At 45.7% G+C, this 27,323-nt stretch overlaps 1 protein-coding gene across 1 annotated transcript in view; it reads left to right on the forward strand.

The window, feature by feature from the left end:
- osbpl10b (oxysterol binding protein-like 10b) overlaps positions 1–27,323 on the forward strand; it is a 98,114-nt gene that overhangs the window by 66,561 nt on the left and 4,230 nt on the right. Inside the window, exons 7-11 of the mRNA XM_036538362.1 lie at positions 10,697–10,843; positions 17,958–18,447; positions 23,205–23,391; positions 23,948–24,130; positions 27,145–27,298. Of these exons, the coding sequence (XP_036394255.1) occupies positions 10,697–10,843; positions 17,958–18,447; positions 23,205–23,391; positions 23,948–24,130; positions 27,145–27,298 (1,161 nt within the window). The remainder of the gene's footprint in view (positions 1–10,696; positions 10,844–17,957; positions 18,448–23,204; positions 23,392–23,947; positions 24,131–27,144; positions 27,299–27,323) is intronic.

The following is a 27,323-nucleotide window of genomic DNA, read 5'->3' on the forward strand; positions in this document are numbered from 1 at the left end:
TTTGCTCCCAAAAAGAAGTGTTGCACCACCCTGTAGACCTTTTAGACTTTGCTTCTTCTCTCCCAGAAATTTCAAATAATCCTTCAGATGCTCTTGTACTGTATTACCTGCAGGTGTCCTTGTTATGTGATAGCCCAGCCCCCTCCCTCTTTTTAGTGAGTCATTGAAGTGAATCATGATTGACAGGTTGAAGAAAAAATATGCTCATTCATATTGTGCTGCGCTGTACCCCCAATGGGGGTGGAGGGTTCTGGGGGGTATACTTATGCTTATTATCATTTGCGTTTGGATGTTTTGACGGGGCGTAACGCAACACTGTCACATCAGAGAACCTGAATTACATTAAAAAATGGCTGCCTCTTGTCAGCTTGGTTGCGCAAAAAAAAAAGAATAAAAATAAACAACTTAAATGCCTCGGCTTGTCAGCTCCGGCCCCCCAGATGCTTCACTGTGGGATCGCTCGTGTGGAACCGGATCTGGGACACATCCCTGGGGCTTTGTGTATCGTGCGTAAACATGGAGCGGAGCAGCCTGGTGTTCGCCCATCCGCGGGGAAGACCGGACTGATCCGATAAAGGCTTCAGACTGTACACTGGCTGTCTTTTTACCTTACTCTCCCTTTCCTCTATCGATTCCATCAGCTCAGTACTGAGCCGATTTATGATTTGATCAGTTACAGTATGTCTGCAGCACCTCTGCAGTTGCTCAGGTCAACAGTAAGAAGAGTGAGTGCTGTCCAGCGTCCATACAGTGAGAGGGGTATTCACCTGGAGCTTTCCAGTGTTCTTCAGTATATGATTTTCCTCAGAAAAGATTAGTCTGTAATTTTAATCACATTGTGTTGCATAGTAATGATGGAGCTGGTCCTGAAACCAGAACATTGATGGTTCCATTCTCCGCTAATCCAGTGCTGTTGGGCGACTGAATGACGTGCTTAAGAATTGCTTCTGCAAATTTTTTAGATTTTTAAATGTAAGTTATGTTAACCCCAAAGAAAGTGGGGTGTCTGTTAAGCAAATGAATAATGCCATGTAAATTGTAAAATAATCTAGGTAGGCTGTGACAGTCTGGGGTGAGAGTGACAGTTAAACTGTGGAGCTGAGATTTTTTCTCTCTCCCAATCATTAATTTCAGGGGTGACGTTTTCTGCTTGATGGTAATTGTTTCGTGAAAATGGGTTTATTTTATTCATTTTTAATGTTTAGCAGACACATCTCTCCAGGGTGCATTTTTCATCTTACACAATTCTCTGACCCATTTTCGCAGCTGGATTTAACAGCAGAGCAGTTGATATAAAGCACATTGCTTTGGAGGAAAACAGCAGTGCTCACACAGGAGTGGAACCCATCGCATTCAGGCTGGGAGTAAATCACACCCAGCACTACAGGCGTGTGATGGAGGGTTAGTTTGTAGCATGTCACTTTTTCACATCAGAGAGGTGCATATTGATGAATGATTTTCATTATCAATGCTTACTGCTCCTGTTTATAAAGGATTATAGTGAAAAGGCAGTGCTTCAGGGCTCCTCACACAACCCGCATCTGCTGAGTGCTGAAATCCCCATGGTGTTTTGTTGGTCAGGGAGGGGAGCGTTTCGTGTCTCCCCCTCCCCCGGACACCCCCGTGAATGTCACCCTTCCTTTGTCGTCACCGGAGCGAGTGGGAGGGTCTCCCGCAGTGACTCACCATCGCTCGCCCACCTGTTTGTTTGATATCAAGCGCCGTTGTCTTCATCCTCTGTTTGATTTGTGCGGGCACTACTCTCATCTCAAAGCCCAAACAAACAAGGTGCTTCTGTCTGTCATAATCCTCTCAGCTACCATACAACCTATATTTAAATGTGATGCAATGATCGGACATGTTGAGCTGAAGGCACAAATTTGAAGATCTCCTTCCTGGCCTTGGATGACACATGGTCTTCACAGGGGTCGTATGCTAACCATGACAGATTAATAATATAAGAAAAATCACTTAGCCCTGCATAATCTCTTGTGATAACCTCCTCTCTTCTCTCTCTCTCCCTCCTTCTCTTGCCCACATTAGGTGCCTCAACAAGTTCTTTGTGATAATTTATTTATCACATATAAAAATATGTGAAGATATGAAATCAGTGCAAAAGCTGTGGGGGGTAGAGCACAGCCTGGGTGTTTCAGAGCTGATATTATATGAGGAGGAGTAGGGACACAGCCTGGGTGTTTCAGAGCTGATATTATATGAGGAGGAGTAGAACACAGCCTGGGTATTTCAGAGCTGATATTATATGAGGAGGAGTAGAACACAGCCTGGGTATTTCAGAGCTGATATTATATGAGGAGGAGTAGGGACACAGCCTGGGTATTTCACAGCCACAGTGCTCATGCTGTCTGAGTGACAGTTTTGACACAGACGCTTTTGTCGTCATCATGTTGCCGGAGTGAAGGATTAGGCCATATTAACCAGAGCTGTCTCGTTCCGTGGCCTCAATCAGCATCACTTGTTTGGCCCCTCAGAGGGATCAGGCGGGGCTTTGTGGTTGGGTGAAAGGCAGGGCCTTGACTGGAACACAGATGATGCAGGAGAGGAGGGTAGTGCGGGGTAGCAGGAGGGGAGGCAGAGTGAGTGGAGAAGTGGGGGATGGGCAGATGATGGCACTGAAGGGAAATCCCAGAAGAGGACCAGCTGTACTGAGGCAACGCGTGAGCAGAGAAGCCCTCATAGCATCTCACTGTCACACTCCACATAGAACACTGCAATGATACACTTCTCATAGAAGAGTGCCCTTTTACAGCATAGAATACCACACTGTTATACTGCACACACACTGTAATGTTACACACCTCAGTGAACTGTTCTGTACACCGCTCAACACAGAAGACTAAGCTGTCACTCTACAGAAGGAATGCTGTACTGTTACACTCCATACAGATCTGCAGTGTTACATAGCACTGTTACCCTCTATGCAGAGCAGCACACAGTACGCTACCTGCATAGCCTTTTGCAGTGCACTATATGTGGAGCACTGCGCTCACTCTTTCTTCCCTTCCTCTCTCTTTCTGTGTCCTCCTCCCCACCCTGCTTCCCCGCTTTGCTCCAGGAGAGCAGCTCATTCATATGTTTAAGTGCAGGAGCTCTGGATTAGTGCCACACCGCTCTTCTCTTTTCTAACACTCTTGCGTTTTCTCCTGCTTGTTATGAAGTCTTTATGAACAACGAAATAAAAGAGACAGCGAGGGAGAGAGAGCCTCAGTCTTTGGGGAATTTCTGTAGTTATTTTCGTATGACAGCACCCACAGTGGAAGGGGGGCGGGAATCTTCTGCTTTCCCCCGTCTTTCTCCTGCAGAATGTGTCAGCCCAACGCATCAGTGCGTGCTCTTATAAGCCGATGTGGTGACATTTTTATTAGCTTCCTGTTTCATGCTCGTTTTTCACCCTTCCGTGGTTCGGACTGGATGACCTGACAAAAAGGACCTGTGGCAGCTTGTCCTCAGGTGCACGTCAGGGGGCGGGCCTTGGGGGTAGGGGGGTTGGGAGGTGCAGCTCCTCAAAAAGGTGATGGACATTAAGTAAAGGTCACAACTTTCAAATGAGACCTGAAATGCAGAGCGCCACATTTCATCTATCTCCCCCTATTGTTGTACGCTGAATACGCCTGGGCTCTCAAAGCTTGCTGTCTGGCTGGAGACTGGGACTCCTCACTGTGCTCCTGGAGCTCGGCTCATTGTACTTCCCTTCCGGATAAAACTGTTTTTGTGAGTGGGAGATTTCTGAAGGGAGCGCCATAAATACGCTGTATTCTCTCATTGATCTTGGAAACAACAGTGGGCATCATTTTCTTTCTTTGCCTCAGAAAGGATTGGATCTTTTCAGTACTGAAGTGTGATTTATCATCGCACTGTTCTTATCTTGAAGTGCTGTCTCAGATTTGAATAGGATATGTCTCTCCCCATTAGAGAATTCTCTCACTCGTGCTTAGATTTGTCTGGTACATCTGTGCATCATTCAAAGGAGCTTATATTCCATCTTTAGGCCAGTGGTGTGGAGCCGTGGTCAGAGTGCTGGGCTCTGTACTCGAAGGAGATGTTCTGATGCTGATAACTCTGCTTTCTCCAGCTGTATATGCAGCCATTTACATTGGCTACTGAATGTACAGCATGTATCAGATTGTAAGACTGACACGTCATCCGGGGCGAGGGCAGGCGTCTTGTAAGCTGATAAAAAGGGGATGAATATGGACGGCCATCCTTAATCCAGTGGCATCTGATGGAGTGGGAGCAGAGGCCAGATTATGGGCCTGTATTTCCCACTCTGCTGTGTCTCCCTTGGGGGTCTCCTTATCTAGCACACAAATGTCTGCTCGATATGACATGATTTCACCAAGGGCACATGGGATATAATCCTCTCCATCACTTGTGTGAGGATGACAGAGGCAGTTGTCATAACACTGGATTCAGTTTTGTGTTCACTCTATTGCAGTGTTTCTAGATAAATACTCTAACTTGTAGATAAAAACTCTAACTTTCCTTTGAAGACTTCATTGATCTAATGGATAAATGTTATGGACCTGTAAAAATCTAGATGGATAGATAGATGTACTTGTTCAAATGACTTTTTAAGCCAACAGTAATGGCTGTTCTTATTGTTCCACAGTAATGGGTATAGTCCAGGACAAAGGTCATTGTTACATTTGAACACATTTTCTCATGCGCAGGATAGCATTATGGCCAATTGCGCTCAAATCTGAGTAAAAGTGTGTGTGTGTGTGTGTGTGTGTGTGTGTGTTGATGAGGATCCCAGGTGTTAAAGCATATTGCAGGGGAGACGCGTGTTAGTAAAGGCTTGTTGGAAAGCTGCTGGGCTCATTTAACGGGAGATACGTGTGTATTTGGAGACTTATTGTGATTGGGGACTTGGCAGTGCCTCTCTGCTAAATATAGACAGCCCACATGCCTGCTGCCAACAGGGCTGAACTCAGGGCTACTCAGGTCGATTTCCAACGTCACTGTGATGCTTTACTGGAGCCATAAAGAAATTGAAGAAGCGCTTTTATGATTCCCACTCTAGCGTGGAAATTACCACAAGCTGAGGCTTTAAAAGCGTGGATGTTTTACCTCGGTTGTGGCATGTGGATTTTCTTTCTGAATTTAATGGAGGTGTTGATATGGTTTTCCAGCTAATTGTGCTAATGAGCACTGCTGGAATCGATATATGTGGGTGTCCCAAAAGACTCCGTCTTCTACGGTCCCTCAGGCACCACCTCTGTTAAACGTGTGATAAATTGTATGTATTGTATTATACCTGAGTTTCCAAGCGACCTACTTAGAGAGTTACTCTGGTTTGAGTGACAGAACACTTGTCTGCTTTTGAGATACAGTAGCGGTGCTTTACCCCCCTAGGGCTTGATGTTTCTCTGCTTGAATTTGGAAGACATTTGCATCACCAAAATTTTTTTTTTCTGCAGCAGAATGCCTAACCGATTATAGAATATTTACAGTTTTTCTCAATTCATTATTTTGTTTGGTAGTTCATTTATTTGTTTGACATTTAATTTTCCAAGAGGGTCAACAGAGAACATTGTTCTTGACAGTGACCGACTACAGCTCTTTGGAAGAGAGACTTTGTAAAGCACAGAGTGAGAGGGCTTTTTGGAGGGATGACCTGAGGAGGAATTGCACAGCGGGATTTTAGAGTGGTTGTATTAACACTCCCTGAAAGAGCGGGAGGCTGGCTAGGAGAGGCGAGCAGCAATCTGGCCACGGTGACACCCTTCACAAGCGTCTGCCACACAACGGGGCCACCTGAAAATGGGGTCAGTGAGTTCTGTAAAATGCCCTGGATATGGGGCTGACTTCAGTTATTGCTTGGTATGCCTTAAGTAATAAAAAAACTAAACACACCAATTAGAGGAACTATGGGAGACCTAGGCTTGCAAGCTGTGTGCAGTTTCTGATCTTTTAGGAAAAGATCAAAACAGCTTGTCATGTCAGGTTGGAGAGATCAGTTTTTTAAGCTGCTAAAGAGCCTGATTCTTTGAAATTAGGGGGTTTACGGGGGCATCAGTCCTGGTGAGATGCAGAGGAGTTCACTTGGTTGTCAGTTGCATGTTGGTGATGAAGATGTGAAGGGAGTGGTGAGCTCTGGTGATGTGGGAGAGACTCAGAGCTGAAGCATCATGAGGCTGCCCATGAGGAGGTGCTGCTGTGAAACTCTCTGCTTTGGGTTCTTTCCCATTGACAAAGCTCTTTGTTAGGGAAACCACTAAGAAACTTGTGTGTTTTTACAATTATATGTATATGACCAAACTGGACTTAAATGTGTGTTTCTGTGTGTTTGTGTGTGAGAGAAATATTAAGCTGGGAGGACAGAGAGAGAGAGAGGAGAGAGAGGAGAGAGAGAGAGAGAGAGAGAGAGAGAAATGCCTTTGTTTTACACACATTCAGACTGTGATGCAGTGATTGCAGGGCTGACTTTGGGAAGACACTTGAACTGACGTTGAAGATTGGGGGGGGGGGGGGTGAAGTTTCCCAGCTCACAGGAGCCGAGGCAGATACTCTTTGAAGTGAAAAGATTAGTAGACTTTCCCCCGAATAAGCCGTCCGCCCACACACTCCCTGAGAGCCTGCATAAAGCAGGACGAGAAGGAGGGGGAGACGCAGGGCGAGGTGGGGTGAGGGAGTGAAACCCGGAGCTGAAGGTAGCAAGCAAGAGGGAAAGGGAATGAGAGGGGAATAAAAAGCTGGAGAGGGAAGGAGATAGAGAGGAGAGGGGTTAAAAGAAAAGCGGTTATGAAGAAATGAGAGTGACAGATAGAGGGAGGGATAAAAAGTAGGGAACGAGAGAACGAGAGGGAGGGATTAAGGGGCAAGAAGGAGAAGAAGGGAAAAGCAAAGGGAAGAAGTGGCATGGAGGGAGGGAAAAGGAGAAAGTTTGAGAGAAAGAGGAAGGAGAGAGAGAACGAGCATTTGATCCCTACCCCTCAGGTCTCTTTTCAGAGAGAGCGGTGTCTGCAGACCTCACCAGCCTGCTGGTAATTAAGCCAACTGATACACCGCGTCATGTGACCAGAAGGGAGGGGGGGTCGCAGAGAGTGGGAGGTGGTGGAGGCGGACACAGGGAACGTGAGGGCTGAAGTGGGAGGGGGCGTGTTTGGGGGGAGGGCAGTGGTGATGGGGGAGAGAGGAGATTGTCAGCGTAATGAGGAATTTTCCCACTGGAAGTGAAGCACCAGCTCTCTCTCTCTCTCTTTCGTGCTCGCAGTCTTTCTCTCTCGCCTTCTCTCTCTCTCGCACTCTGTCTCTCTCTCTCTCTCTCTCACTCGCTGCCTCTCTCCAGTAGCACACAGCTGCTGCTACAGCCAGTCAGTCAGTCCCTCCAGCGCATCGCCACCGCCGGCCGCTGGTCATGAGGTCCAGCTGGATTCAGAGTAAGCCCGTCCACGGCCAGGCATGCAGCGTAAGTGTGGGGCTCTGAGAGCCTGGGCTGGGGCCTGGGGGCTCAAGGGGGCAGGGGGGCAGGGAAAAGAGGACCAGAGGATGGGAGATGAAAAAACGAGGGGTGAGGAATGAGGAATGAGGGGAGGCAAGGGACGGGGGAACAGAGGAGGAAAAGGAACGTAGAGGAGTAAGTGCGGGAAGCGGGAAGTTTAGAGAGCAGGGGGACATGATGGTGCAGGGGGGTGCTTATTTTCCTGACACTGACAGCCAGGACCTGCAAAGCCTGATAAGGGAGTTTGTTTTTGGTGAGGGGCGGCGGAAAACTTGGCCCGTCAGTTTAGCGCTGATTATGGCGGCCTTCCTTCCTCTGAATCCCGGCTGGGCTTTGTAATGCATACAAGAACTGTCACCACTATTGGTGTGTAAGACTGTGCAAGTATGTTTTCACTCTGCTTTGTTAGTTTTTATAAGGCTTGATAAAGGAATGTTGCCATTTGAGAGAATATTGGGAGAGATAACACTTTTTCAGTCGATTGTAGGTGTTAGGAAAGTTGTTGGCCTACTTTAGCAAAACTGCAGCATTGTGGCCAGCTTTGAATTTGCTCAGACTTTGTGGGACATTAGGGAAGTTGTTAATGTCATCGCCTGGTGAGGGTGCTACTGGTGAAGTTGCTCAAGTTAGTATATAAAAAGAATTGCTTTTTCACCTTGCAGTACAGCATAGTGAATAGCAACAACTCTGTTCTTATATGACTGTCATTTTCAGATGTGCATTTTTCAGGATTAATTGTTGTAGAATGTTAACATGTAGCTGCATCTCAACAAACCAGGAAGCAGTACGCTGTGCTTGGAGTTGTTTGTCCTCTACTGATGAAAGAGACACAATAAGAAATGTCCGGCACAGTTGACCGTACCGTAGACGCAGCGTTTCCCCAGGTTACTCATTCACCATTTTGGATGTTTTATTCTTGATTTTTCTCTGCTTTGCAGAGCAACACAAGTATGTGCCAGACTGTCTTGGTCATGTGACCTGAGTGGACTCTGATTGATCAATAACAGATAATACAGTGTCAGGAGAAATTGTCACTCTCTTTGGGGGGATATTCAGTCTAACTCCTGCGTTGCTTTGACCTTAACTTTGAATAACAAATTTAGCAAATGTTCTGTTTTTGCCACTCTCACACATTGTCACAAGCTTCCCTGTGATGTGGCTGGAATTAAGGGAAGATATTGCGTGAGAACTAGGAAAATGTGCTACTTTGTTTGAGTCTGTTACTGAAGACAATGCAACAGAGCAGGGGGATCAAACATTCTCCTTGACAAATGACCAAGTCTTCATCTCACTGTGCAGGTGAACATGATTAATCGTGGTAACAAAAGTCTGCTCTCAGTTGTGCTCCAAGCAGTGCTTAATGATGTGAGTTCAGATTGTGTTTATTTACCGGGAACAACTGTGGACCATTAGTGTGAATGTGAGAATGTTTCTCTTGCTTTGGTAGGCCTACATGTCTTTAATTTGAGCACCTTGTGGGGAAACACTGGAGCACAAACTCTTGTCCTTGCAATAGATGCTATTGATTTATTAAAGGTATTCATTTTAGAATACACTCAGGGATGCTCATATTCTCTCAGCAAATGGATTCAGTCAAAAATGTAAATTTTCTGTGGGTACTGACATTCTGTTTGTGCTTTTCAGTCAAGGTTACTGGGTGAATTGCAGTTCTGTCATGTATGGAACGTTATTGTACCCCTTTTTAACTTTCTGATTTGATCATTTTATGTTATTCAATATCTGAGGTCTGCAATGTAGAAAGTAGAACTGGAAATTGTGGTGAGCCACACCCTAATTTCATGCAACTCAATTACAAACTAAAAAAATCTGCTTTTGTGTGGGCTATCATGTTTTTTTTTTCCTCGAGTACATCCCTCTGATAGCACACAGCAATTTATTCTGCCTTAAAACTGTCCAACGGGCAACAGGCAAAATTCATCGATTCATCAGTTAGTGTGGGAATTTCCCTGTTTTTCTAGCAATCCCTGCTCCCTAGACTGCAAACACATGGGCTGACACAAGGAAGCAAGTGTGAGAGGTAGAGAGAGGGAGAGAGGGGTGGGAGAGGGAAAGAGAACACTGTCTTACTCTATGAAATATTCAGGTGGAGGAAAGCTCCCTGTTGCAGGCAGGGCTCTCTCATCCGGCAAATCGGATGGCTGGAAGTCTCAATCCTGAGCTGAGAGAGGGAGGGGATTTTTAATTAATTAATTTATTTTTTGCTCAAACATCTGTTGGATTGATATCGTCCAGTGCCAAGAATCAGGCCAATGTGTGCGTGGTTTCTTTTTTTCTTTTCGTAGAGTGCTATTTTCGGTGAGTTTTTTTTTTTTTTCCTCTGGTCTGGTATGCCTTGAAGTTGCTGCTGTTGCTGCCGGATCAGGGGACCCATAATGTCCTACATTATGGTTTTTTTGACGCTAAAAAAGCTCCTGTAGGATTCTCGTGTGGAGCTGCGGCGTGGTCTTTATAGCACAAGCACACACGTAGAAGGAGAGGGGAAAAAATAACCCAGGGAGAAAGAAAAAGGCTTTTTATTTGTGGCCCACAGGCTAGAGCGCAGATCCTTTCCTTGCATTATGCATTAGGAACAATGTAGGCTTTTGCCTGAGTTGCTGCGGGAGGAATCAAGCGCATTAGCTGCCTTAACCCAGTTAGAGTGCTGTATCTCCCATCTGCTGAACCCTGTTGGGGTCTCTGCCCGTTTACCACCAATGACTTCTGAAAGGGTTTGATTTACTGATTATAGGGACACCTACAGTGGGGACAGTTCTGTGAAAAAAATACAGTTCTGTGAAAAAAATTAATTATTTGGGTGCTTTAGATAGAGCTTTCATCAATAAGGTTGTCAGACTCTAAAGACCTACCTGTGGCTAGCTTGGTGTAATTCTCTATGTTTGCCACCAGCTCACACTGCCTTGTTTGTTGCTTTTACTCTACTTTATTTTTCTTTATTTTTAATGTCCAAAGAATTTTCAAATGTGTCTGGCTATATAGTTCAGAGTTTGTTCTAACTGCTCAACCTTTCCCCATAAATTAATCCTGGAAACAGAAGCGTGAGCTGCAGACATACATGTGACCAAAGCATTTGGTAGATTGACTACCTTTTGGCATTACACTGGTGGGGTCTATGAATGGCCAGGCCTTCATGTGGTTATGCTTACACGTGAGTGGCTCCGTGTTACAGAAGCACAGGTGGCTTCCCTCCTCTGAACGGTCCGTCTGTCCTTGCAGCTTCCCAGCCTGGAGGTCATCAACCCCAGCGAGGAGGCCACGGACACAGAGGACAACGAGGAGGAAGACCTGGGCGTGATGGATGACCAGCGCAGCATCATCCTGCACCTGCTGTCCCAGCTAAAACTGGGCATGGACCTCACACGGGTACGAGCCCTGGGCTTCTTTTTTTCATTAACAGTACTGTCTCAGAATGGAAAAGACCTGATGGCTTTGGCCTGGAGCTGTTTGTGATTGAGGGTGAGAACCAGGGTATGGTGTTAAATGACTGCAATTTTAGCAGAGAGATGAGAGCACATTAAGTGATTTCATTATGACAGAGAGAGCAAAGATCAAAGATCATAACTAATGGTTTGGGCTTTTTCAACAAAACCACGGTGATGTTATGTGAAGCACACAAAAGTTGAACCACCACATTAGATGCTATTAAGTAAAACGAACAAGCAGAGTTGAAATAATTCCCTGGTAATGGGTGATCCATATGTAAATTGGATTGCTTGTTAATTTGCTTGTTACAATGAATAGTAACAGATTGAGGATAAGTATCAGATCACAGTACTGTGTATTTTCTCAAGAGTAACTCAGTGGCTGCCATTGGCACAGCCATACCCATTTTGTCCATGTATGTGGATTTTTACCTCCACGTTCAACAGAATGAGCCACTTGTACAGTTAGGATGGGCATTCACAGAATGACATCTGCAATGTATAAATCACAGCCCACATGCCTCATAACTCCAATTCATCATTTATTAATTTAGAAAGCACATAATTACTGACCTCATGCTGTGTAAATACGGGTAAAGAACTTCCACTTCCTTAAAATATGTTCAAAGTAAAGAACCACGCAGTTTGCAGTTGAGTCGATATCCTGGTTCTCCAGTTTCCGCCAGTATAATGGCGATTGCTTGCTAAGGCTTAAAGGGAAGTTTTTGAACTAATTGTACATTTCACCATAAGTCCAACACTTTGTCTGCAGGGGCAAAGGAAGGAAGGAGGGAGGAAGGGAGGGGGATGCTGTCTGTGCTGTGTCTGTTTTTCCATCTCAATATGAGGATTACTGGGACACAGGGATCAAACCAGAATCCAGCGCAGCTCTGTGGAGTAATAGTACTTCAGCATTAGTTCCAAAGGGGTAAATAAACATTGAATTAGAATTCATTGTTTCTCCACTGTTGCCCTGTAGTTGCTCTGTGCATTTGAACGTGATCTGATTTCTAAGATGGAGAACTGAGTCAGTCTCCATGTTTTTGAGCTACTCCTCAGAGCTCATTATTACCAGGGGACAGCTGTATCAGACTCAGCTGTCACCACGAGGTGAGGTCTGTCTCGTCTACCCGTATGAACTTGAACATTCACATCAAAGGGGCTGAGAGTGGTGCTGAGGTCACCGTGGCCCTACTTGTCTCAGTGCCAGGCCCTGGGATCATCTAAGGTGGTGCTGTAGAACTGTCAGAGCCGGGGCCTGAATTTAGATGAGAGTTTGGGAGAGTGAGAGACCTAGTGTTCAACTCAAACCCCAGTGGTAGTCTGCCCCATCACATTAAAACATGAGTATCAGAGGTGTGCAGACCATTGCAGATGGAGGGACCAATGTGGTCATGTGATTCTAATTGAGGGTCAGATTTTAGCTTCTGTTCCCAGGGAATTATGGGAGTGGCCTGTGGGGTGGGTCAGATGAGCGTCTGAATTTAGTGTTTCAGATTGAGACTAGCAGCCCCATCCCTCCCAATGAGGGTGGGATTCCCTCTCACTGGTATGGCACATTGTCCTTCACGCTGAGTTACTTTTTTGTTTTGAACAATACTGTATTGTTAGTTTCAGTGGCCACAGAACTTGTGAAGATGTGCAAGTATCAAAATGTATACCACATACTCAAAGTTAAGAACAAAGTGCAATAGCACTAAGGGTAGGCTGTGATTTAGCCTCCAAGACTGCTTTTGAGACCATGCGTACTGTACAGCCACAGGGCTACAGAGTACAATTGTTTAAATTTCAAGCAGATGTTCTTTCCCCATCATCCCTTGCACCTCGGTCCTTCTTGGGATTCCTCTGTGGTGATGGGAGCACAGTGTCACTGCCAGGCAGATGGTCCTCAGGTGCTTCAGGAACATTGCGTGGCTTTAGAATCACTGTGCAGAACAATGATGTAATCGGGCGGAATATCTGTGAACACCATGGCAACTCAGCAGTGAGGCTTCTGTCAGCTCAACCTGGAAAATGCATATGCATACTGAAATATCCACAAACACATACACACACACACACACACACACACACACACACACACACACAAACACAAACTCTCTCTCTCTCTCTCTCTCTCTCTCTGTCTGTCTCACTGTCTCTTACACACACACGCACACTCTCACACAGTCACACACAGTCTGTTCTCTCTTTTGCTCATAGCTATCTGTCCTCTCTATAGTTTCATCTTTTTATACAGTCACGAGTATAAACAGGGATAGCTTGGGACAAAATGCAAGATATGTGCTTCATTATTCTTCCGTGTGATGGGCTTATTAAAATTCAAGTGTCTCTAAGATTATCAAAGGGCCTGTATGAGTTTGAGGAGATTTAGGATGAACAGAGCAGGCTATCAATTTATATAAGTGACTGGGGGTTATATAACATGTTAACGAAAGTCTGTATCTGATTTTGGTAAGCCTTTCAATTATAATTTTGTTATAAATCATAGGTGACCACTGAGCTGAACAGAGTCTACTATTACAGTAGTTTCAAAGGTATTGAGCTTAATGGTATTTTACAACAATTAGTCCAACTCCACTGGCATTGCGTGTGTGTCTGTTTAAATCGGGGATTAAGCTTTTGAACCACATGGAATAGTATGGTTCTCAGATCAGTTTGTCTGTGACCTGCTTTGACCCATTCGCCCTTGTCCTGTGTGCACTCATTTTTGAAAGAGCCTGTCAGTGTTACTGAGGTGTTAGTCTGTGAAAAGCAGTCACATTGTAGTGAGATTCATTAAACTGCAGGATGTCCTTGGTGGTCACCTCCTGAGGGCAAAACTCATAAGAAACTGTATGGATCTAGGTGGTATTAATGTAATTGTATTACAATTACTGTTTTCATCAAACCAATAAGAAGTGTGATCTGAGATTGCAGACCCTCTTTGATGTCACTCATTTCTGCTCAGTCTCCCTCTAGCGGCTAGATGAGACACTAATATAATTGGTAATAGACAGACAGACAGACAGACAGACACATGCAATGCTGTCTGGGTGAGGATAAAAAAATCCTCCTTTCTCATTTATTCATAATATAGTCATTTAAACAATACATCATTTAAATAACAGACAGGTTCTAACATTAGGTGGTTCAATTAAGAACTTGCTTGACATCGACAAACATTTTTAAGCATATGACAACACAGGATTTGGATTACTGTATGTTTTTCTCTTTACCAGATGACCAGTTTTAGGTGTAGCATATATCAGAAGGAACCCTTATTGAGAGAGGGAAAGGGAGGGAGTCATAAATCTACTGCTGAACACACCATTTTGGTGTGAGACAGACTTCTTGGGGGGGAAACTTGCACTCGTTTGGCTTCTGTCACCAGCACTGCCTGGTAGGACCCTCTTGATTTATGGGAACACCACCTCTGGCCTCAGTCAGCAGGTGCGTATCTCTTACCTCATGAAAAACAAACCTGCAACAACAACAAAAACAACTGCAGCATGTTCTGCACAGTGCTGCACAACACCGGGAGAGCCAGCGAATCAGAACCGCGTGTGCTGCACAACGCCGGGAGAGCTGGCAAATCAGAATGCACGTCCACACAGCAGGGCTAGAGGATTAGAGAGGGTGAGTTCTGGAGGGGATGCAGGCGGGGGTGGGGTGGTGGGGGGGGGGGGGGGGTGGTGGCAGGAGTGGAGAGGTTGAGAGGTGGAGCCGTCACAGATGTGACCCGGGTTCGACCCTTCTCCACGGCGTCAGAGAGAGGCCTTCTGCGTCTCCAGGGTGACTCGTTCACGCTAGACTGCACCTGCCAGGTGCTGTCATGAGCGTGGTGTGTGAGGTCCCCCACTGCTCCACCGTGATGCTGCCGGTGTGCCTGCTTCTGCGCTGGGGTAGGGTAGAGCACCGTGTGGAGTGGCTTTGCATGATGGGTCGGACACTACTGTCAAACGCTTGAGTAGTGCACAGGACTCTCTGGGTCAAATCTCTTACACTTTATCAAAGTACTTTAACTAAAATAAAAAACTGCAGTAGATTCTCCCACATTTGGATGTGTATAGACAAGGTGTGGAAACGCAAAGGAGCATTAAGTATTATGAAGTATTATTAAGTATTTATGAAGGAATACAGGCGCTGAATCTGTGTCCGGGTTCAAACTCATAAACAGGCAATGCACTGGGACAAATTGCTTGCATTTTTAAGTACTGATTGACCGTCAATGGTCTGTATTTGGCATTGTCAAGTACAGTTTGTAGACTTGTCTCCTTTTAGTAATCCTGTATATGTTGTGTTACATTGAAGTTTTTTAGCTTCTGAAGAATCCTGCCTCCAGTCTGAGATCGTTTAAGAGAAACGGATCCCAATAACTTTTCTAACTACTTATAGCTCATTATGAGGATAATAGGGTTCTCTGGGAGGCTGCCGTTATTGATCTGCCAAAGATGAAAAAGCAGGCACCAGGAAAACATTTCCATCTGTTTCATATGCAGTGTTAATGTTGTGGTATCTGCCGATCAGAGGAGAGCAACACTGTGAATGAATGTGCCAGTGATTGCTACAGCGGTAAGCCTACTGCTGCAAGGTTGTAAGCTTCATGTACAATGGACAACTGCTGTGCTCACCTCTGGGTTTAAACATGCATCACTCGTCCACATGCATCACTCGTCCATGCATCCCACCCAATCTTCAGCTCTTGCACCATGAGGCTGGTTCTCACCCTTCTGCCCATGCTGTGCGTGTGGTGGATGTGATGAATAACGTGGGTAGTAAGAAAGCACTGGGATGCTGTGTCCATAGGCAACATGCTGAAAAACAATTTTCCCTCTGTCCTCTGTGTTTGTCAAATCTCGTCCTGACAACAATATACTTCAGTTACACCTTTGTAACGGAAAATATGTTTTAAAAATTCCACCGCTGATAATCGCCACTCGACCCCACCCCCCCTCCCCCACCTTGCTTGCAGGCGGTGTCTTTATGGCCCCTTGCTCAGTAGACCTCCTCTCCTCTTGGACATCTCTTTTTAAAAGCAGGGGTATATATCAGGCAATGGCCGCTAGAGCAGGTCCATCCTACATGATTAATGGCATCGGGATGAGCGCTGGATTTTAACGGAATTACACCGATTAGTCACTCCGCAATCCTTTCATTTGAAGTGACTCCCTCTCTCCCCCTGCTCTCCCTCCCAAAAAAAGTCCATTAGGCCCATCTAACTTGGCAAATCCTGCAGTAATTGGCTGGTCCTGAAATAGGTCTTACTATATGTATAAGAGTGAGTTTGGTCCTCCATTCAGAGCCACCTTAGGAATGTCAAACTGCTATTCCTGGAGTGGATTTTTTCTACACAGAGGGGAGTTTTTGTTGCACCCTGGCTTAAAACCTCCCTAGTCTGGTCCAGATACACAATTGGTCATACACCGGTGCATTTCCCAGAATACACAGAAGTAAAAGATTTTACCACAGACCATATGTGCAGTCCCTAGCTGTAGAGTATCACTTTATAAAAATAAACGTATATATTAAATGTATTTAATGTTTGGGCTGCAAACAATGATTAGCCCTGCCAGACTTTACTCTATCACCCCTACTTTACCCCCACCAACTTCAAAAAAGAATATAGAATAAATATACAGAGAGGAATCAGGTAAGAGAACAAATTGTTAATAATCAATGTCAATTATGCTCTACAGGTGTATTTGTATACATAATTGTTAGTTGTTTCTGTTTTCTATTCTTTTTTACTAGACTGCACATTAACAGTCCAGCTTCAATGCTGGCATCTCTTTGAGAGGTTCCCCCTCAGGCCATCAGAATAGGATGTGTTGTGACAGTCGCCACATGTTAGATTTCTGATGGGTGTGGCTGATGCTCACTGTGTGACAGTGAGTGAAATGGTTTCTGTAGCTGATGTTCTGGTGTGACACTCTATTCCCCCAGCTGTACTTAAAGCCATACAAGTGCCTGAGCGAGCTCGTCAGGTTTTTGGAGATGGAGATGTAGGAGATTTTTTCCATCTTTTCTGATGCGACTTACTGAAGATGAGTTTTTGCTTTTATGAAATCCCCGCAGTGCTGTTGCCTTTGCATCTGCTTGATGTGATTGACGCCACTTTAGGGATTGGCCACGGCTTGGTTTAGCACTTAGCTGCCTGAGCGTCACCGATGAGTGAAAATTAATATTTAAACACGCTTAACAGACACTGTTCACAGGCAACACAAATCCACACTATGCGGTTTTATGCCCTGGTTTACAGTAATCGCACAACGTGATTGGCCACTTCCTAATTACAGCGTATTTTTAGATCAAGCTGAAATAACGTCAGCGCTGACACTTTCCACAGTGTTGGAAGCAACACAATGTCATTTCACTGTGCCACAGAGAGGTGTATTTATTTGTGCTGCCACAGTAAGAGTCACACACACACACACACACACACACACACACAGACAGTAGTTCTATTTTCCCTATCTGTATGTTGGCCTGTACATATCTTAAACCAAGATTATTAGCAAGACTGCAGGATTGTATTGGCCAGCGTGCATAAATATTTCAGCCTGTTTATTCACCTTTTAAATAGGTGCATCATTACCTTTAACCATTTACAGAATCTGTGGCTTAATTAGTGCAACATGGGACCTTTATTAATGGCTGAAGACCTTAGATGTCACTGACCACTTAGATTAACTATGCTGTGGCTTTGCAGTAAAGATTTTGTGTGTAATTCTTTCAATGTGTAGGGTACGGTATAGTTGTACAGGTAATGGCTTTGTACCTCTGTCTAATGTAGATTCCCATGGGCACCCTAAGAGGGCTGTCAGGAGTCCCCAAAAGTGTAATGTTCACCTCAGCTGAGGTTTGATGCCACATACTGCATTATCAGTTCTTGGCTGACTGTCACTCTGTCTTGCTCCCTTCCTCCTCTCTCTTTTTCTCTTTCTTCCACCATTTTCACCTTTCTCCCCTCTCTCTCACTGTCTCCCTCTTCGACTCTCTCCCTCCCTCCCTTTGTCTCCCTCTGTTTTTCTCTGCTTCTTCCCCACTCTCTTTTCTCTGCCTTTTCTCTGCAGGTGGTGCTCCCCACCTTCATCCTGGAGAAGCGTTCCCTACTGGAGATGTACGCCAACTTCATGGCGCACCCTGACATGTTCCTGTCCATCACGGCGGCGGTGACACCCGAGGACCGCATCGTACGCTTTGTGGAGTACTACCTGACCGCCTTCCACGAGGGCCGCAAGGGCGCCGTGGCCAAGAAGCCCTACAACCCGGTGCTGGGCGAGAGCTTCCACTGTTCCTGGGAGGTGCCCAGGGACAAGGTGCGGCCAGTGAGGACTAACACCTCCGCTTCCGCTATTCGGGAGCCCGCCCGGGCGGAGCCCTGCGGCCCGGAGGCAAACGACTGCTACAGGGTGCGCTTTGTGGCCGAGCAGGTGTCCCACCACCCCCCTGTCTCCGGCTTCTACTGCGAGTGCCAAGAGCGGCAGATGTGTGTGAACGCCCACGTCTGGACCAAGAGCAAGTTCATGGGCATGTCCATCGGAGTGTCCATGGTTGGGGAAGGTAAGGGTGATCGCTACAGTAAGAACCTCTTTGTTAAAGGGGCTGGGCACAATGCACTGGGGCTCTGATATGGAGAAGATCATGGACGGTCGCTGTGCTCTTTGATACCGCAGACTCCCTGCTCATTACAAATACACACAACACGACAACACAAATAATGAGACTGATATGCTACCGTTAACAGCTGTAGTGCAAAACGAAATCTGTAGTTTGCAATATAGGCAGCGTTTCAACTTAATCCCACCCAATCTCCAATTAATTGGCCTGGAATGTGATAGGCTGTGGAATGGCAGGGCTCTGGTGAGGGGAGGGTGGATGGGGAGTTCAGCGGCTCCAATAGTAATTAAAGAGCATTGCCCGCGTCACACAGCGGCACAGCGCTCACTCAGGGATGAATCACTCTCCGGGGGAGTCAAGTAGGAAGCCCTCAAACACGCAGACACCACAGCGCCTCTCCCGCTGAGGCTGCATCCCCGTGGCTAATTGTCTGAAGCTCACAGTGAGTCACAGCAGTCAAACATGATAGCATTATATGTGTAATTTGATTATTAAACCACAGAGGAGGGGAGCGAATAGGACAAATAAACACGCCCCTCACATCCTCCACAGTGATTTTCTGCGTTCGTGAAGTGAGTCAGCTGTGCCCCTTCAGTTTGCCAAGCGGCGACGGGCTGTTCAAGTGCTGCAGTTTAGCAGGGGATACGAAAAGCTCACCTCAACTAAAGTGTGAAAAGCAATGCTTTGGATTGTCTCTTGAAGTGCCAATGTTATTAAATTGTACGGGTGGCAGTCACGATGTGAGTCAGGTTTTTACAGTGTCGTTTCACAAAGTGCAGTGAGTCAAGTAAGTGGGCCGGACCTCTGTATCAGATGCAGATTCCACTCCGGTAATGGTCACCTGATAGCCGGCAATTCTCAGATCTGGCAAGTCGATGGGAATTCATTAGCATTTTTAATACTGTTCAAGCCAACCCATAGCAAGTATTACCGGTGGGCTCCTAGGACTCACTCTGATTCTGGGCTAGCAGAGGAGCGAGCAGTGTGAAAGGAGATGACACCAATACCCGGAATCAAAATGGCCGTCGCCAAATTCACTTTAGTAGCCTGCTTTTTCATTTTTTCTCTCTTCAGTCATTCTCCCTTGTCCTCAGTCAAAAAATGCCATGGATTATTGTGATAAATTACAGAGGCATGTCAAAGCAAAGGTAGCTACTGGTATAACTACTGTAATGCTGTCTAACTCGCTGTGAGCATTATGTTGGTGTTTACACTTCCTATGAAACCTGTGTTGATGTACTTCCTGCAGTAGTTTATACCCCCACTCTCTGATTGGCTCACCAGTTTGGCAGCCTTGACTGAATGTAGTACAGATTCACCACTGGAGAGGAAAGGGGCTCCTGACTGTGTCCAGACCATGTTCTGATTACGCCTGGTAACAACCGACCCCTGTGTCATACTGGGCTGGCTTACCTGATCACCCTCACCGCTGCCATTGTGGTTTGAGGACATACCTTGTTTCTTGACCTGTCACTCAAGTCAGCTTTACTCTCTATCATCTGTGAACTCAGCTATTTATCTATATCCAGGGTATTTACAGTCTTGTATACTTGCGTTGTACACCTGTGATGTAATGTATTGTACGCCTTACCCAAGTGATGAAAACCCATTCACATGTCATACACTGCTTGTTAGAGCTCCTCATAAGCTTATTACGTTTGGAGCGTTCAGTGGCAGCTGTGCAAGGTGCCCAGGCCAGAGGCAATGGGAGACAGCTTCAGCCAGTGTTCAATTAGAGCCTTGCTGTAATTAGGGCAGAATCATTACTAATGAGCTTGATCATATTCACTCATGAATGATTCCTTCTATGCTAATGAGCACGCTAAATAGACTCACACAGCAAGCGTGTGTTTTTTTAATCGTTAACAATTTTAAATTGCTGGATTCCGCTGTTATGAGATAACATGAAAGTAAGAAATCTTCATATTAATTTACGTAATGCATATGCTTGCTTGTCCACATACAAATGGGCAGCACAGGCTCTTGGCTGTCTGGTTGTTGGGGCGCTGGTAGTCATGGAGACCTGTCCCTATGCTCAGAGGATCTTGCCGTTGGTGTTTTTCAGCTATAGGCTTGTGTTTTTTTTCCAGCGAGCATCAAAGATAGGATCAATTTCCAATAAATTTAATGGATTGCTGTTCAAGATTTTTTCTTTCTTGTTTCACACGTAAAATCAGTGGTGTAAAACCCAGAGACATTGTTGCCGATGTGTGTGTCATTTCCACAGTAATTGTCTCCTTGGTCCTTGATATTGATTTTTTTTTTAAATGTATCTGGATGTATCAGCTGCTAGTGGTCTGAAACCAACCGTGAAGCTATAGAAACTATGCATAAGCTGAGGCTGATGATGTGGATTCCCTGAGTCTATGAAGCAGCTTATAGTACCCGATCTTAAATCAGTGACCCGTGTAAGGATCATCGACTCATTCCAGTTTCCACCTTGCTGCCCTGATCCTGGTTGCCGCTCAAGACCTTTGAATAAGAAGCAGACACTGAATAGCTGGGTGTTGGGTTTAAGTGAAGCAGAGGCTGTCTGTAACTCACGCACACAGTATTTGTGAGGGACAACTTTTTGGCGGCATGCACTCTGTGTCATAGTGCTAGTGGCAGTGTGTGCTGATCCTGCAAAGACTGTGAATGTTATGAATGTTATTATTCTTCTTTACATGTCATCCATTTTATACAGCTAGATGAATGGTACCTGGGAGATACTGTGCACACAAGCGTAAGCAACATCCTGTATGTACGACAGCCATAATGCCTGTCCTGTGACAGAGGTACATTAGTGTCACTGAGGCACATGATTATATAATTCGCAAAGGGAAGTTTCCCAAATTGAATAAGCAGGGGCAGGCAGACCGCGTAAGTGAGCGTAAGAGTTTGGGACTGCTAATGAGAACCTGCTGTGTGAGCTGCACTGTAGGGCCTCACGGCTCTGTGCAGCAGGGCTGCCTCATGAATTAAATGTCTTATTTTCATAGGAAATGTGAATGCTGAGCTCCCTCTAGTCGTTTGTTATGTGTGCATATGCGTGTGTTTGTGGTTGGCGGTCCGCAGCTGGTGTTAAACAGGAGAATGAGAGGGCACTGAGTGCTGCAAAGTAGCTTTTGACTGGAGCAAAGAGGCCTCTGAAAAGACTGTTCCCAGCATATATGGGCCCCAGAGGTCGATGCCTTATTCTAAAGGGCTCATTGTATCCTTACTTGACATCCACAATGATACATTCCCTGTCCTTTAGCATAGATTCATGGACTCAGAGCTTTCAAGGTTCATGAATTTTAATCTCTGACTGGGGCACTTACCATTGTAAGCCATGTTTTGAGGAATTCATCAATGATGTGATCATAATCCTGTAAGAACCAAACCTGCATATGTGCAATGATATGAAGTCAGACTCTTACCTTTGGAAGCACAACTCCTGCAGGTACCTCCACATTCATGGGTCTTGAGGAGTCCTGGAGTTCTGTCACTGACCATTGCAGCTCACATGGCTTGTGCAGCCTGTCCAACATCATCCAGGCAGTTATGTATCGGGTGGTACATGGTTGGCAGATTATGGAATCCTGTGATGTAAGACTCGTAGTGTGAAAAATAGTCACTTCAGGCGTGTGAATGTATTGAAGGCTTGCATTCACTATCCTCATTGTTTCTGTACAAGTTCAGAAGTTGCCTCAGTGAGCCAACCCTAATAGTTAATTGTCAATCCCAAATGGAGGGGGGGAGCATAAAAATTTCTTTCCACAATAATGTAATATGTAAGGGGGAGGGAGCAGTGTAGCATAGTGGTAAGGAGCAGGGCTTGTAACCAAAAGGCTGCCGGTTTGATTACCCGCTGGGCAAGGTGCCTAGCATAGCCCCAGTGAATATCCAGCTGTATAAATGGATGACATGTAAAGACTGTAACCTATGTACGTCGCTCTGAATAAATGACAGTAATGTAAGTAGAATGTGTGTTTAATGAGGAGGGCGAGCAGCCTGAACCCCTCCCCTTCTCACGTGGCTGCAGCAGAAACAGTGGCGCTGCTGCTGCTGTCTCACATGGTACATCCAGCCCGCGGAGGGCATGCAACGTGCAGGACCCTTCTGGTCCAGATGCCGGGGGGCACTGAGACCCCCCAAACCTCAACGCCCCTCATCTGCATCCGTTACGGGAAACAGCTGTGCCGTCAGATCTGGTTGAGCGCTCGTGCCGGGACTGGAGCGGGACAGCTGTCGGCTTACGTAACCAGCAAAAGAGGGTTACGGACGGAGGGGGGCGGGCTGCCATGCTCCAAAAGCTTGTCCAAACGCCAAGTCGTGGGTCCCGGGATCAGGGTCTCTAATGCGTGAAGACCTGGATTAGGAGGGGAGCGCTCAGGAGGGGCAGATGTTGAGGAGGGCCGTGGCAGAAACGGGCAGCATCCCTGATGCACTGTGAGCAGATTCCGCTTCACATTAGTCTACAGACAGCCTTGCAGGTTGACTGTTACCATCAGGAGCAACAGCAAGACTTAAGGTGCAGAGGCTGGTTTATACTAATCGCGGGGAATTACAGTCTCAGGTGATATTGGCTCCATCTAAATTTTTCCAACAGAAAAAAAAGTAAAGGCAAATCGGTAAATACTGCAGTGTAGTGTGGCAGTGTGAAATAGGTAACGTGAGGCGATGCAAGGGTGGTGCGGTGGATTCTGACCTGTGACATCTTACCCCGTCCTACGCAGGGGTCCTTTGCCTTCTGGAGCATGATGAGGAGTACGTCTTCACGCTGCCCAGTGCCTACGCCCGCTCCATCCTCACCGTGCCCTGGGTGGAGCTGGGCGGCAAAGTCTCCATCAACTGCGCCAAGAGTGGCTACTCCGCCACCGTCACATTCCACACCAAGCCCTTTTACGGAGGGAAAGTACACAGGTACTGGGGCCACGCGCACGTGTGTGTGTGTGTGTGTGTGTGTGTGTGTGTGTGCGCATGTGCCTGTGTGTGCGTGTGCATGTGCCTGTGCGTATGTGTGTGTGTGCATGTGCCTGTGTGTGCATGTGCCTGTGCGTATGTGTGTGCACACACAGTGAGAAACCATGTGGAAGGGCAGTGACCGGAGAGGATAACCAGTCTGGCATCATGCTGTCACTGTTGCCTGCCTTAGTTCTTTTAGCCCCACTAACTGAATGGCCAGACTTTTATCCACCAGTAACAGAAAGCCAAATGCTCCCTGTCTCTGTCTGTGATGTCAGCTGCTGGTCAGAATCAATTTCAGATCTCTCACTAACTGTAAAGAACTTGACAAATGTCCTGAAAATGATGTGCTAATGCATTTTGTCAACATTTTTGGGTCATTTTCTAATACCATGTTGCATAATGCATTTTGAAATTACTATAAAAGTGTCTCTATTTCTGTTCAGTTAATTAAAGAACTGTGTTGTCGTCATGTCAAAAATGATCCCAGTGTCTCTGTGAAATCTGACTCCAGGGTGACAGCAGAAGTCAAACACAACCCTACCAACACCATTGTGGCCAAGGCGCAGGGGGAGTGGAACGGAACTCTGGAGTTCACCTACAGCAGTGGAGAGACCAAAGTGATTGACACCTCCAAACTTCCAGTGATCAAGAAGAAGATCCGGCCGGTGGAGAAGCAGGGCCTCACTGAGTCTAGGTGAGTAGTTGTAAGGTTTCATGCTGGATATCCATGATTAAAATAAGACATTATCTAAGTTTCTTGTTGTCATGGAAACCTATCTGATCAAAGCCTAGAATATGCAGCATGAACCTGTTTGTGTATGTGTATGTGTGTGTGTGTGTGTTTGTGTTTATTAATATATTAAAAAATAAACCCATGGAAAGTATTTAGGTAGTGGATGGGAAGTAGAGGGCACCTACAAATCTGATTTATAAATGCTTGTTATAATTTATTTGTTTTACTGAAAAATTATTCTTTTTGATGGACATGACTGCTCAAACTAGCTTGGTTTACACCCCTAGTCCAACCCATCTCAACCAACATTTAACACTTTCTCTCTCTTCTCATCTGCATTAAGAGCATAGCGTGTGTAGGTCAGCTGAGTGGTTGCCATGGATATCCATACGCTTACTGTGGAAGTGTAGAAGTACACTATGATATACAACTATTATAGATGAATAATGTAAAAGACACCACTGGGAGACTGCATTTAAATTATTAATGAACCACATAACTAAACACTGACCAGTTTTCTGAATGTATTGCTCCTCAATCTGCAGTATTTAGGGCCATCAATGTTCTTGCTCAAAGAAGTGTGTTTGAAACAGATCTACAGTCTTAAACTGTACTTTAAGGGCACTGCCAGATAACCTGTGCAGTTAAATGCAGTTAAAAAGATGCCATCGCTTGCACAATCCCCCCCCGGGTTGGCCCTCCGGTTGAACAGTAGGGCTTGCTGGAGCTGGAGTATAGGGAGTATAGAATGACGCATGAAAGAGAACCTCTGATGGAAGCATAGTCCAGTGTAGGGAGGGTGTCGCATTGTTAAAGAGTTCCCCCATGCAGGGACAAGCCATTAAGCGGGGATTAAAGTTCCTGCCACTAGGGCACTGACGTCCCTGGAAGGTCTGAGATCAGCACATAACTGTTTTTCAAAGAGCTGTGTGTTTGAGTGTGTGTGTGTGTGTGTGTGTGGGAGGGAGGGTTTTCTCCTACAGGGAATTCTAGTAATCTCATTCAGTGTTTAACAGGATGCTCCACCCACAAACACAGATATCAAACAGGTCACCAAAGGAATAACTAGCTTTATGGATGCAATATTATTATACTTAGGAGACTACGGTACATAAGCTCCCTGCGAGCATGACTACAGAAATAAAAGAATTATGATTTGCGAGGTATTAGCCAAAGAATCCCACAGATGTAGCGAGTGTAGTGTCAGTTTAGACAGAAAAGGGATGACCAGAAACAGGATTACACTGCTGCCTATTCATCTGTAAACCACATTCATAAATGACTCTCACTGAATACTGGGGACTTTCCAGATCAGCTGATCCTGAGGGAAGTCAGAGAGCCTACAGGCCAATACCGAGGCATCTTAGTAAACTCTTTACAAGGCACCTTTAGTGGTTCTGTGAGAAAAACCTCTATCCAGGCAAAGTGTTCAGTCTGATGTGCCAGGCATTTATTAATTAGCACTGTACTGACTTTTGTATGTGGTTTCTTGAACTAAACAGATTTACCCTCAGTTTTAAATACTTACCCATTTCACAAAAAACATTGCATTAATTTCCAACTCTGTTTACAATATATATATACTGTACATGTGAAATGGTATTTGTAATGTGAACCAGTGATAGTTAAGAGATGACAGCACATTGTACACCTTTAGAAATAAATATAAAATATGAAATATAAAATGAAATGGAAGTGTACCAGTCACAAGAAACTCCTGCTGGTGCTGACACAGAGCAAGCCTTACACCTGCCAGTGAGCTCTCAGGAATAGCTCAGAGCAGAGCCTTGGAGTCACGAGGGCCATCATTGGACTCTGAGAAGATTCGGTGCTATTGTCTTACACAACACTGTCCTGACAAACTTGTTCTTGGGTTGATGGTGGTTATGGAACAGAATGTGAAGTCAAAAATTGCATGAGCTTAGACATCACCTTTTTGTTGTAGGCACTTTCCAAAATGTCACAGTCCCCACCACAGGGCTGTGTCTTTTGAGCAATGAGGGGAAAGCGAGTCCAGAAAACTGGTTGTAAAAAAAAAAAAAAGATAAACCTTAGGACAGAGAGGTTCACCCCCTCAGAGCAAAGTTTCGAGTGCCTCTGGGAGCTGGTTAACCACCCGCTGTAGCTAATTGTGCCCCTCAGACAAGGACTCTGTGGATAGCCGGTATTTGAACTCTCTGCTCTGCACTGGTGTGTATTCTCACCCTGTATGACTGTCTCTCACTTACCACAGAACATTTGCAACAGTCCCTCTCTGTGCCCCGCTTCACATGGACTCTTTTTTTCAGGCCGTGTCCTTATTATTATGAACCAAAAAGTCACATTTGATTATAAAATGGTAACTGATGTCACAGTCATTGCAAGGACTTTTTTTTTTTTTACAAATGTAATAAAGGTAGAGAATTTCATTAGTGGATTTGCCAATCCATTCTGCTGCGTGAGGATTGGCTGTCTGCCACTTAAGTCCTTCACTATGGAGGCTTAATTGTTCAAGAGAGATCAGTTCCCAGGCCAACTAAACCTGCTGCTGGTGTTATCCAGAGGGCACAGTACATATAGTTGCAATACAGTAACTGCGAGTTTGGCGGCTGAAGTGTTTCTGTGTTTTGGGAGAAACGATGACCCTTGATTACCTGTGTGTGTGTGTATGTGTGTGTGTGTGTGTGTGTGTGTGTGTGTGTGTGTGTGTGTGTGTGTGTGTGTGTGTGTGTGTGTGTGTGTGTGTGTGTGTGTGGGCCATCAGTGTGGAGCAAAGGCGAAGGCCCTGGACTCTCTAAACTGAAGGGTCATGGGGTTCATGAGTAGAAATATTTTTACTGAGTACTTAACTACGTACAACCAGATGATTGCCTCAGTGCAGAAGCACTATAGTGATGAGAGTGCTGTGGCGATGTCGTAACCATGTCATAACCATATCATAACCCTGTTATAACCATGTTGTAACCCTGCTGTAACGGTGGTGCGATGTGTCCCAGGCGGTTGTGGCAGCACGTGACGGCTGCGCTGAAGGAGGGGAACGTGGACTCGGCCACCGAGCACAAGCACCACCTGGAGGAACGGCAGCGCAGTGAGGAGAGGCAGAGGGCCGCCACCAACACACCCTGGAAGCCCAAGTACTTCGTGAAAGAGGTCAGGCGTCTCCCTGTGCTCGTCT

Source organism: Megalops cyprinoides, chromosome 10, assembly GCF_013368585.1.
Source record: "Megalops cyprinoides isolate fMegCyp1 chromosome 10, fMegCyp1.pri, whole genome shotgun sequence".
Classification (NCBI taxonomy): Eukaryota; Metazoa; Chordata; class Actinopteri; order Elopiformes; family Megalopidae; genus Megalops; species Megalops cyprinoides.